At 35.3% G+C, this 12,681-nt stretch overlaps 2 protein-coding genes across 4 annotated transcripts; both read left to right on the forward strand.

Moving 5' to 3' along the window:
• The first annotated feature begins 5,071 nt into the window (after nucleotides 1-5,071).
• LOC148765489 (uncharacterized) lies at nucleotides 5,072-7,353 on the forward strand. Of its 2 annotated transcripts, XM_088812971.1 has the most exons (6): nucleotides 5,140-5,368; nucleotides 5,453-5,882; nucleotides 6,072-6,151; nucleotides 6,373-6,487; nucleotides 6,588-6,663; nucleotides 7,021-7,353. In XM_088812971.1, exons 1-6 carry the CDS (start codon nucleotides 5,339-5,341, stop codon nucleotides 7,166-7,168), a joined length of 879 nt encoding a protein of 292 aa, XP_088669097.1. In that variant the 5' UTR covers nucleotides 5,140-5,338; the 3' UTR covers nucleotides 7,169-7,353. The 2 variants fall into 2 exon arrangements, with proteins under 2 accessions (XP_088669098.1, XP_088669097.1); XM_088812972.1 differs by lacking the exon at nucleotides 7,021-7,353 and having other exon boundaries at nucleotides 5,072-5,368; nucleotides 6,373-6,488; nucleotides 6,590-6,909.
• Nucleotides 7,354-9,857: 2,504 nt separating this feature from the next.
• On the forward strand, nucleotides 9,858-11,738 carry LOC105959323 (uncharacterized). Of its 2 annotated transcripts, none has more exons than XM_088812973.1 (5): nucleotides 9,858-10,091; nucleotides 10,176-10,599; nucleotides 10,788-10,867; nucleotides 11,079-11,194; nucleotides 11,297-11,738. In XM_088812973.1, the coding sequence occupies exons 1-5, from the start codon at nucleotides 10,062-10,064 to the stop codon at nucleotides 11,340-11,342; spliced, it is 696 nt and encodes a 231-aa protein (XP_088669099.1). In that variant the 5' UTR covers nucleotides 9,858-10,061; the 3' UTR covers nucleotides 11,343-11,738. The 2 variants fall into 2 exon arrangements, with proteins under 2 accessions (XP_088669099.1, XP_088669101.1); XM_088812975.1 differs by having other exon boundaries at nucleotides 9,867-10,091; nucleotides 11,100-11,194.
• The last annotated feature ends 943 nt before the right edge of the window (nucleotides 11,739-12,681 follow it).

Raw genomic sequence — 12,681 nt, forward strand, 5'->3', positions numbered from 1 at the left:
GGCTTTGAAGGGTGCAGCCCGTGCTGCAGCCCTGTCTGCACGGCAGGTGTGGCAACAGAACAGGTTTCTTCTACCAGGCCATAAAGAAGATCGGCGTTTCGGGAGAAGTGCTTAAAAGATCTCGGGAGAGGTCGATCCGCCGTTTGAAGGAAGTTCAACATTGGAGGAAGTCCAAGAGTGCGGAGGAGGAATTGCTTTGATTATCAACAAGTTCGAGTCGTGTGCAAGAACGGCGTATCACATAAAGAGGGAGTCTTTAGTGTTTTATTAAGTCCTATTAATGTACACATAAATCTGAACTAGTTTTGCAAGTCCTCGTGGATGTAGGGTACGTTTGTATCCGAACCACATTAAATTGTTGTGTTCTTTATTCTGCTTTTCGTAGATTTATTACTGTGACAACACAACAATTCTGTTACGTCACCTAATGTCGTAACATGTAGTCTGTCTCAACAGATGAGTGGACTTTGATAGGCATTCAAATTCAACAATTGGTATCAGAGCGGGTCACTAGATATACTTAGTGTCCGATTTTGGGTTTTGATTTATTTGTTTTGCTTATTGGATGACGTGTGTTCACAAGGACGGTTGAGACGGTAGTCTGTCACGACATTCACCCAATTCCGCTGCGTTGTAACGTGCCCCGTGATGGGACACTCTGATAGAAGATCAAGACGGGTGAAGAAAAGTGACATCTTTGTTGCAGGGGGAGTAAATCTCATCTGCAGGGGGAGTTCTTGTTAAACATGGATTCTAACCAATCTATGCCAAAGGGGGAGATTGTTGGCACCAAATTTCCGTTAGTGAAGATTGAAGAAATCCGCCATATGTGGAAATTAAAGATTGGCAAAGATTTGTTTTCCATGTTTATTTTGGAATTAATTAGAGTCCTATTTTTGTAATATTGTTATTAGGACTTAGATTTATTTCCATGTATTGTATTCTAGTTAGGTATCTTTTGTATTTATCTAGAATAGAAGTAGAAATCGACTAGGATTCTATTACCTAGTTAATCGATTTCTTAGGGCTCAAGTTAGGTTAAGGGTGGTGGATTTCGTGCCTATATAAGGCCCTCAACCTCATATGAGTCCGACGGAGCTTTACAAAGAAAAATCCCAGCATAAAGGCTTTGAAGGGTGCAGCCCGTGCTGCAGCCCTGTCTGCACGGCAGGTGTGGCAACAGAACAGGTTTCTTCTACCAGGCCATAAAGAAGATCGGCGTTTCGGGAGAAGTGCTTAAAAGATCTCGGGAGAGGTCGATCCGCCGTTTGAAGGAAGTTCAACATTGGAGGAAGTCCAAGAGTGCGGAGGAGGAATTGCTTTGATTATCAACAAGTTCGAGTCGTGTGCAAGAACGGCGTATCACATAAAGAGGGAGTCTTTAGTGTTTTATTAAGTCCTATTAATGTACACATAAATCTGAACTAGTTTTGCAAGTCCTCGTGGATGTAGGGTACGTTTGTATCCGAACCACATTAAATTGTTGTGTTCTTTATTCTGCTTTTCGTAGATTTATTACTGTGACAACACAACAATTCTGTTACGTCACCTAATGTCGTAACATGTAGTCTGTCTCAACAGATGAGTGGACTTTGATAGGCATTCAAATTCAACAGTTCGCATACTCACCACACCACCTATGACATAGTCATTATGATAAACATTAAGAACAACATAGCAATTATAGAAGTTCAAGTAAATAGCTTAATTGATTTTACTTTACTTTTATACAATAGTACCTGGCCTTGCAAGGTAGATATCTCTTGTTTGTATCCATTAATCTTTGCCAACAAACCAGATATTACCTCAATAGACGTCGGTTCGCGAGTGGAATCGTCACACCATTTGAAGAAGTTACAACGATATTCCTACGAAACCCAATTTCACCACAAAAAAATTAAACCCAGTATACTTGTTAATCTAAGATTAATGAAAAACGACTAATAAAAAAAATACAGGCACAACATATTTGAATTAAATAATTTCAATTATTAGTACTTGCCATTGTCGAGGAACAACAGTAAAAACGTCTTCTTGGATTTTTTTCCGTCCTCGAGGTTTTCGTTATTGTTTCCAAACCGCAATGACAACGGAAAATTGACCCATAATAATTTGGATTAGACGCCCTATTGTGATTCGAACTGCTACTTGCTCGATTGCGCACATTGTTTGAACTCAAACTCATCCTATCGAAAGATTTCATGAGCATTGTAATAAACTTCAGATTGACGAATGTAAAATGCATTATCCTATAGAAAAATAAATTTAATTTACCTAAAGAAATTCGCATCCAAGGTTTCTCTGTTGTAGGAAGTTCAAGGAAGAAAACCCTAGATCCAACTGATGTCGAATTGGGGGCGTCTTTTAGTTTGTTTTAGTTTATTAAATTTTATAACTCTTTTTAAGGGTGTTTTGGTATTTTTACCAAGCAATTTCAATAAACAAATTAAATATTAGGATTATAAACTAACCATCAATCACCCACACCAAACATTGCTTGGGTTTGAAAAGATTTGATACAATCCTTTGACTATTTATCAATCATTGTAATCCCATAACCCAAACCAAACGAGGTCATCGAGGACTAGGAGGGTACGATGACTAATATGTTAGTTCTCTAGGGGTATTTTGGATATAAAAGAATAGTTGAAGTGTTAAGTGCTAAACCCTAAAAAAAATAAACTCACTATTCGTAAAAAAATGAGTGTACTGAATTTTTTTAAAAAGACTACGAATAAATTTGAAATACTGGAAATGTAAATAAGATTTTTTTTATTTCGAATTTATAAAATATTGATTATGGAAATAATATATACACACGTGGTAATTGTTTAAATGAGTGTATAAATGTTAAATAGGAAATAACTTAATTACATACCAAAATAATAATTGACAACTCACCAATTGAAGAATCAACCTCATCAATTGAACTCCAACTAATTAAGCAATTATGATAAATGAAATTATTATTTGCCACATGTCAATCATTGAGAACATAAATTCTCTTTTTATATTATATATAGAGAAAAATTAGAGTCCAGTATTCATCAAATACTCGGTTAATAGTTTCAAGAACATACGACAAAATTTACATTGGCACTTACGGAAAATACTTCGGTTGGTTAATATTGTACGCTCCAACAAAGCAGGGAGAAACTGAGTTATCTACTAATTTGCCGAATCATATTTCATGAATTAACTTCCAACAACTAGTAAGTTCTGTAATAAGTCACTAATGCACATCAAACTACTCACAATTATTTATTAAAAAAACACCCCCTTCCCCAATCTTCTTATGCCTCCAAGAAACCAACAAAATTTGAAACCAAATGGTGTCACTCAGTGGCTAATTTCATGAAGAGTACAATATTTCACTCAAATGCACTAGGAAATATCAGTGTTTTAAATATCGGTTGTGGCGGTCGATATATATCGGTGGCAGACATAAACCTTTACGATATTTGTGTGTCGATTTTAAAATCGGTGTTTTGACGGTGAGGCGGTCTGTGGCAGTTTGTGGCGGGTCAAACCGATATATTGGGTCAAACTTCGAGCGATATATCGGAAAAATATTTTTTTTTTCTAATTATTTATTTATTTTTTATTTCAAGGAAAATAGAGTGTTTATGTTTATTAGTTTTTTATTTTTTTCAATCCCAACCCATTATCTCTTTCAATCAAACTCAAACTTATCGATCCCGCGGTAAGAAGAACCTGCCCTAAAAATAAAAACATTTAGAATGATGAGGAGAGAATCAAGTTCTAAATGTTAAACTTTTATTATGTGATTAGATTATATAAACAATGAGGAAAGAATAAGTTCAGTTTTTTTTATACGTTTTAAGTATTAACAAATAATATTTATAAATATATCACACTAAATTTAAAAAATGATTTATTTTCAATATATCTCCGATTAATCACTGCTGTACCAATTTATCGTGTGGCGGTCCCTAGCCGCTCGGACCCGATAACCGATATTTAGAATATTGGGAAACATATTCCTTATCTAAACAACTCAGTCCATAATGTACCGCCTTCGATATTTTTAATTTGGAATTAACTTGGAACTGAAGCAAAACATGCAAGCGACGAAATACATTAATTCTGGAACCAATGAACAATGCCGTTGACCAACGATCAACGACGCCAGCTCAATCAAGGGACAAAATTGGAAAATGAAAATTTTGTAGTTAAATTAGGTTTAACTCAGGAACCCCAAGTGTTTACAATGATTATGGGTAGGTTATGTGTTTGTTAGCAATAAGTTGGAGGGGTGGATTTACTGGTAGAAGAGATTTTGGGTTAAGGTTTTGCAAATAAGCTTGGGCTTATGATTCGGACTAATTTGGGCCTATAACAAAGGCCCGAGCCCAATTAAATGGAACCTAGAGGGTCAGGGCCGACTTGGGCCCAGAAGGGGGGCCCAAGTAAGGTTGAAGGAAGCCCAATATCGTAAAACCATAATAGACCACAAAGGGTAATTAACGAAGTATAAAACCTGCGAGATAGATTGTCGAGGTAATTCCACGCCTGACGGAGTGAGCGTTACGTCGGAATCTCGAAAGTCGTGCAGGGGACAATACTGGGAAGTAAAAGATGGGTGGCAGGCTTGAACTGACCGAAGATCAGTGAAAAGGACCAGTAAGAATCCGCCACGTGGCAGAATAGACAGGATGACGGCTTTTTGTACCTAGGAAATGTAAACAAACCCAAAAGGCCCATATTGTAGTAGTATATATATACTAGGTCATAAACCAACCCTCATTAGGAGAGTTGGTACCTAGCCTTTACCAATAGGGTAACGGTCTAGGGTTCGAGTCCCCCCTCCCCTACTTCCCCTTGTAATGGACAATTTCCTCAAAAAAATAAAAATAAAAAATATACTAAGGTCATAAGTAGAGAAAAGGACGGGAACCACCCCATATATTACATTATTCAGTGATCTCATAAGCACACAAGATATGAATATTCAAACAAGGTATGAATATTCAAACTTATGACAAGATCTAGTAATCCATTGAATATAACAAAAAGCTATAAAACCTATATTATTGTATGTGCCTAATATAAGCTCATCAGCTAATTATCAAAAAAAAAATATAAGCTCATCAGCTTATTTGCCACTATAGTTAATCTAGGAGGGTACGATGACTGATATGTTAGTTCTCTAGGGGTATTTTGGATATAAAAGAATAGTTGAAGGGTCAAGTGCTAAACCCTAAAAAAGATAAATCGTCGAGGATCCCCAATTTATAAGCAGAACTAGTGAGTTGCGCCGCCGCCTGCCAGATTCTGGAAACATCTCTCTTCTAACGTTGTAGGTTCCCAGGACGCCATGGCTAGCTTCTTCTTTTCCTCGTCCAAGGTCTTAATTTGTCCAATTTTATTCATATTTACATGTGTATACCAATTACTGATTGTTTTAATGTAATTTTTGTTTGGAGAGAAGGCTTCTAGCAAGATCGCTCTTTGCAATCGGCTCCTGAAAACGCTGATGAATTCGACGCCGCCGCCGCCGCCGACGACGACGACGACTGTGGGCTTCAATCACAGAATCACTATTAAAAGCCTTCCTTTTTGCACGATTCCGACCAAACCCCCTCGCCCTCTGTATGAATGCACTCCCGCTCTTTTTGATGAGTGGTGTAAAAAATTTGAAAAGAAATATTCTTCAGAGGAAGAAAAAGAGCGCAGATACAAGATATTTCAGGAATCGTGCGAAGTTATTAATGAGAACAACTCGGATCCTGATATCTCTCACACAGCGGGTCTCACTGAGTTCGTTGATATGACCGTGGAGGATTTCGTGGGTAAATATTCGAATTCGCAACCGCTATTTGAGCTCAAACTCAGTAAGGGGTTGAGGCGTTTAGCTGCTGGTATGATAATTGTCTTTAATTTTTTATTTGTTTTTACGGTTCAATATTAATTTTATTGCTTCCTACACTTTTTAGTTCATGTGTAGTACCAAATTGAAAAGTTAGTTAGGAGGAATTAATTTAGATTCATAAATAAATTGTTGAAATTTGTTGTGTCAAATTTTGTAAATTTTCCCCTGCTCTATTTAGGACCTGGAAAAGTGATTAGCGTTGACTCCATGGAGGAGTGGAACCGTTTCTTCAAGCAGATGCTCCGCTCGAAACGACTGGTAACTACAACTACTTGCTTTCTTATCATGACATGTTATTCTGCTATACATAATTATTGATTTGGGTTTTGCTTTTTTTTTTTTTTTTTTTTTCTTTTTTTTTCTTGATTTGGTTTTTTTTTTCCGAAGTGGTTGAAGTTGCTTGTTAGTCCATGTTTGCATTTACAATTGTATGTAGCTGTTTCTCAATTTGACGTGTGTATGGAAAACCCTTTTATCAGGTGGTGTTGTTTTTCACAAAGCCGTGGTACTGCAAAAGATGGTCTATCTCAGTAGCCAATAGTGCAAAGAAGACACCAGATGTTGTATTCGTGAAGATTGATGCTTATCAGCTGAAGTTATGCCACTTTTTAACCTTGCTTGCTTTAACAATTCCGATCGGTTTTCTTGAATTGGAAATTTGATTTGGTAAAAAATATCAATATGTTGTGTATGCAGGCTGTTGCTGATAAATACGTAATTGATGATATGCCCACGTGCGTGATTCTGAAAAAAGGGAAGGAAGTGAATAGGTATGTATGTGCTAAGATGAATAAACTGCGGAGCAAAATGGACCAACATCTCTCTTCTTCTTCCCCGTCTTTGGTAGTTAATTGAGATTTGAGATTGTGAAATAAAAAACGTGTATGTTTTAATCATTTTTTGGCAAAACAGAAGAATAAAAGAAAGTTGAGTAGTTTAAAATATTAACAAGGGTCAGTGCAAAGGTTCGATATGTTTGAAAAATAAAATGAGAAGATATCTATGTTGCATTTCAACGCATTTCATCTATATATATCATTAGACTATTCTCTATTTATATTTCGTTTGTTTTGATATATTTTTATTTTTTTAAATATTGTTAATGGATTTCAAAATCTATTTTGAAGACAAAACTTAATTACCTGTGCTGGACTAAGTCCATTCCAATGCTGTTGCATAGTAACGAGCTCCCACATAATTACTCCAAAACTGTACACATCCAATTTCTCGGTTGAGGGCTCTCCACAAAGAAATTCAGGGGCCATCCACAAATGAGAAGAAACAGAGTTACTTAACTGATCTGTGTGAATGTGCGGGCATGAGAGAGAGAGAGAGAGAGAGAGAGAGAGAGAGAGAGAGAGAGAGAGACTCTTACTGTTCCAGCAACAGACTTTGATTATATGAATGTGTTAGACAAAAACGAAAACAGTAAAGAGAATAATTTTACCTTCACAGTCCAATGGGGATCACTATTTCAAATCCCTACTTTTGCTTACTTGAATACCAAAAAAATAAAAAAATAAATAATTAATTGTAAATTACTTTAATACCCTTAATGAAAATTAAAATCAAAAAAATATTACAAATACTATTTTTCTTTCTTAAATACCAAATACTAAAAAACCCTAAAAAACCATTTCCCTCCTCACTCACAAACCCCTCACCTCCTCCACCTCCTTCTTCTCCCTCCCCCAAATACCCTTCTAAAAAATCTCAAAACTAAAGAAATTAAAACCTCACAAAACTTATATAATTGAATTACAAGACAATAATATGGTAGTATATATGAAAGGATAACACATTAAGGTAAGTATCGATGTCTTTTTTGAGCTTCGAAGTCGATTTTGAAGTTTTTTTTTTTGAAACCCGCCGGCAATTTTCGACACATACAAGTCGATTTTTTGGTCAATTTTCGACACCAACGTGTCGAAAAAAAAAAAAAAAACAAATTTCGACACATACCTGTCGAAAATTCTCCCAATTTCGACAGGTATGTGTCGAAAAACACAAAAAAAAAAAAAATAAAAAAAAAAAAATAAATTTTACCAACAGTATTTTTTCGACACATACTTGTCGAAATTGGGAGAATTTTCGACAGGTATGTGTCGAAATTTTTTTTTTTTTTTTTTTTTTTTTTTTCGACACGTTGGTGTCGAAAATTGACCAAAAAATCGACCTGTATGTGTCGAAAATTGCCGACGGGGTCAAAAAAAAAAAACTTCAAAATCAACTTCGAAGCTCAAAAAAGACATCGATACTTACCTTAATGGGTTCTCTTTCCATATATACTACCATATTATTGTCTTATAACTCCATTTTATAAGTTTTGTGAGGTTTTGATTTTTTTAATTTGGAGATGTTTTGGAGGATTTAAGAAGATGAAGAAGATAGGGTTTAAGGGATTTGAGTTTGGGGAGAAGAAGAGAGGATTTGTTTTTCTTTTTTTCCTTAGTATTGAAGTGAGGAATAAAAAAATTGTTTGTATAAATTGTATTATGGTTGATGAAGGGCATTTTTGTACTTTGCTAGCATTTTTTATTTATTTATGGTTTTAAACTAAGAAAAAGTTGTAAAAACTTCTATAAAAAATGGTTTTAAAGTTGGAGGTATTGAAGTGAGAAAAAAATGTTGTTTTAGTTGCCCCCAGTCCAATTTTTATCAACCAATAAGGGCAACTCCAGTGGGGCCCTAAACGAGGCCCCAAATGGACCAAATTTGATGGATGAAATAGTAAAATCGAATTCCAATGCTGCCATCAACCAAGACCCTATTTAGGTAGATAAATTTAAATATATTTTTAAAAAATGCCCCAATTTGACCAACTGCCAATTTTATGGCTGAAATAGTAAAATCAAATTCCAACGCTGCCATCAACCAAGGCCCTATTTAAGTAGATATATTTAATTATATTTTAAAAAAGAGGCCCCAATTTGACTAACTGCCAATTCTAAAATAGTAAAATTGAATTTCAACGCTGCCATCAACCAAGACTCTATTTAAGTAGATAAATTTAAATAAATTTTAATAAACAGAAAAAAAAAACAATTAGAAGAAATGATATTTGATAAATGGAAAACAAACCACATCCAAAGCCATTTGTAATCTTCGCCTCTGGTCTAAAGTTTCCCCAGCAGCTGGCCCGTGTATCTGTAGAAATAGACTACCTCTGCTCCAACCGGATTTCGATTAAACTAGTAATTCACCAATTAAATGGAACCTAGAGGGTCAGGGCCGACTTGGGCCCAGAGGGGGGCCCCAAGTAAGGTTGAATGAAGCCCAATATCGTAAAACCATAATAGACCACAAAGGGTAATTAACGAAGTATAAAACCTGCGAGATAGATTGTCGAGGTAATTCCACGCCTGACGGAGTGAGCGTTACGTCGGAATCTCGAAAGTCGTGCAGGGGACAATACTGGGAAGTAAAAGATGGGTGGCAGGCTTGAACTGACCGAAGATCAGTGAAAAGGACCAGTAAGAATCCGCCACGTGGCAGAATAGACAGGATGACGGCTTTTTGTACCTAGGAAATGTAAACAAACCCAAAAGGCCCATATTGTAGTAGTATATATATACTAGGTCATAAACCAACCCTCATTAGGAGAGTTGGTACCTAGCCTTTACCAATAGGGTAACGGTCTAGGGTTCGAGTCCCCCCCTCCCCTACTTCCCCTTGTAATGGACAATTTCCTCAAAAAAATAAAAATAAAAAATATACTAAGGTCATAAGTAGAGAAAAGGACGGGAACCACCCCATATATTACATTATTCAGTGATCTCATAAGCACACAAGATATGAATATTCAAACAAGGTATGAATATTCAAACTTATGACAAGATCTAGTAATCCATTGAATATAACAAAAAGCTATAAAACCTATATTATTGTATGTGCCTAATATAAGCTCATCAGCTAATTATCAAAAAAAAAATATAAGCTCATCAGCTTATTTGCCACTATAGTTAATCTAGGAGGGTACGATGACTGATATGTTAGTTCTCTAGGGGTATTTTGGATATAAAAGAATAGTTGAAGGGTCAAGTGCTAAACCCTAAAAAAGATAAATCGTCGAGGATCCCCAATTTATAAGCAGAACTAGTGAGTTGCGCCGCCGCCTGCCAGATTCTGGAAACATCTCTCTTCTAACGTTGTAGGTTCCCAGGACGCCATGGCTAGCTTCTTCTTTTCCTCGTCCAAGGTCTTAATTTGTCCAATTTTATTCATATTTACATGTGTATACCAATTACTGATTGTTTTAATGTAATTTTTGTTTGGAGAGAAGGCTTCTAGCAAGATCGCTCTTTGCAATCGGCTCCTGAAAACGCTGATGAATTCGACGCCGCCGCCGCCGCCGACGACGACGACGACTGTGGGCTTCAATCACAGAATCACTATTAAAAGCCTTCCTTTTTGCACGATTCCGACCAAACCCCCTCGCCCTCTGTATGAATGCACTCCCGCTCTTTTTGATGAGTGGTGTAAAAAATTTGAAAAGAAATATTCTTCAGAGGAAGAAAAAGAGCGCAGATACAAGATATTTCAGGAATCGTGCGAAGTTATTAATGAGAACAACTCGGATCCTGATATCTCTCACACAGCGGGTCTCACTGAGTTTGTTGATATGACCTGTGATGAGAGACATCCGGCGAATTCGCAACCGCTATCTGAGTTCAAACTCAGTAAGCGGTTGATTCGCTTAACCGCTGGTATGATAATTTTCTTTAGTTTTTTATTTTTTTTACGGTTCAATATTAATTCTATTGCTTCCTACACTTTTTAGTTCATGTGTAGTACCAAATTGAAAAGTCAGTTAGGAGGAATTAATTTAGATTCATAAATAAATTGTTGAAATTTGTTGTGTCAAATTTTGTAAATTTTCCCTTGCTCTAATTAGGACCTGGAAAAGTGATTAGCGTTGACTCCATGGAGGAGTGGAACCGTTTCTTCAAGCAGATGCTCCGCTCGAAACGATTGGTAACTACAACTTGCTTTCTTATCATGACATGTTATTCTGCTTTATATAATTGTTGATTTGGGTTTTGCTTCTTTTTTTTTTTCTTTTTTCTTCTTGATTTGGTTTTTTTTTTTCGAAGTGGTTGAAGTTGCTTATTAGTCCATGTTTGCGTTTACAATTGTGTTTAATGGTTTATCATTTCGACGTGTGTAACGAAATCCTTTTGATCAGTTTGTGTTGTTTTTCACGAAGCCGTGGTACTGCAGAGGATGGTCTATCTCAGTAGCCAATAGTGCAAAGAAGACACCCGATGTTGTATTCATGAAGATCGATGCTTCTGAGCTGAAGTTATGCCTCTTTTTTAACCTTGCTTTCTTTAACAATTCCGATCGGTTTTCTTGAATTGGAAATTTGATTTGGTAAAAAATATCAATATGTTGTGTATGCAGGCTGTTGCTGATAAATACGCAATTGATGCTATGCCCACTTGTGTGATTCTGAAACAAGGGGAGGAAGTGGATAGGTATGTAAGTGCTAACATCAAAAAACTGCGGAGCAAAATTGACAAACATGTTCTGTGAAGATGTTTCAACAAGTATTTATATCTTCTGCTGGTATGTTTCTCTTGTTGATATATATTATGTTCTATGTGGAGGCTTCTCGATAATGGAATGGGGTATTCTATCGAAGTATTTGTGTTTTCAATCTGTCTCTTTTGCATGATTTATAAATTATTGACTTCCGCTTCATGTCAATGAAATCATCCAGTTCCGAATTCCAAGTTCATCCGAAAGGTTTTTGTTTACATGTTATTCCGAATAAACCTTATTGTGTTTAGACTTTCAAGCTGACTTCTTTATATCTGATTATAATAGTTTGTAATTTTATTTAGCTTGTTTTATTTTCTTATGATTTATAAGAAAATTAATAGATTAAAATTAATTCATAATAAAATTTAATATATTCCGGAGTTCATATATTTTCGAAAGAAATTCAAAACTTCTCTGTAAACATCGTATTTCGAATAATAACTGGTCTGCGATATATACATATTGTTAAGCAAGTTGAATTCAACATCACCTAATGTTTAGTGGATAGTCATATAATTAATGAATTGGATTATGAAACTCTTGATATGGAAACAACATGCCTTTCTTGGGGAGATGGATCGATTTCATATAAAATTGAGTTAAGTTATTGATGCTCTATATGGCGAAGATTTATTCCGAAATAACAGTTGGATGTTAAAATGTATTCATACTTGATTGATATGAAGAGATAGGAAAATAGGGTTTGTTTGATGCTAACCCGGTGAAATACACGAGTGATTATTAACCATTGATTTGAATATAATATACACACCTATGTCTATGTGTGACACACACCCATGTCTATGTGTGCTTAGTGGGAAGTTATTTCACCACATCAATAATTAATAATTATCCGATATATTTTACCAGATGCGTTATCTCAAAGATCGAAAAATAGTATATTGAGACTGCATTAGGGGGAAGATTTACGACTTGATATCTATTAATAATATTTACCAATTCTTGAAAATTTAAACTAACAATACAATCTATGGTTTTAAACTTATATATTTTCATCTTATTTTAATATATTTATTTTCTTCTCTATTCACTTTAATCTTACGAAAAATGTATATTTTCAAAATTAATTGAACAAAATATATTGCAAACATTTGGCTTCCTAAAACTATGATATTTATCATACTAAATTTTATAATGAATGAAATATATCTAACATAAATATTTACAATGCAGTAATAAATATTTATATATTTCCTTCCAAACAATAAACTTTAATATTAGTT

Source organism: Erythranthe guttata, chromosome 14, assembly GCF_056151865.1.
Source record: "Erythranthe guttata isolate IM_541 chromosome 14, IM_541, whole genome shotgun sequence".
Taxonomy (NCBI): domain Eukaryota; kingdom Viridiplantae; phylum Streptophyta; class Magnoliopsida; order Lamiales; family Phrymaceae; genus Erythranthe; species Erythranthe guttata.

What these genes read in the sequence shown, in the direction of transcription:
- LOC148765489 (XM_088812971.1), top strand. Translation starts at nt 5,339, where the DNA reads ATGGCTAGCTTCTTCTTTTCCTCGTCCAAG. An exon ending in TCTTCTTTTCCTCGTCCAAG is followed by an intron (nt 5,369 to 5,452) that starts GTCTTAATTTGT and finishes TTTGGAGAGAAG; the next exon opens with GCTTCTAGCAAGATCGCTCT. An exon ending in TGCTCCGCTCGAAACGACTG is followed by an intron (nt 6,152 to 6,372) that starts GTAACTACAACT and finishes CCCTTTTATCAG; the next exon opens with GTGGTGTTGTTTTTCACAAA.
- LOC105959323 (XM_088812973.1), top strand. Translation starts at nt 10,062, where the DNA reads ATGGCTAGCTTCTTCTTTTCCTCGTCCAAG. An exon ending in TCTTCTTTTCCTCGTCCAAG is followed by an intron (nt 10,092 to 10,175) that starts GTCTTAATTTGT and finishes TTTGGAGAGAAG; the next exon opens with GCTTCTAGCAAGATCGCTCT. An exon ending in ATCGATGCTTCTGAGCTGAA is followed by an intron (nt 11,195 to 11,296) that starts GTTATGCCTCTT and finishes TTGTGTATGCAG; the next exon opens with GCTGTTGCTGATAAATACGC.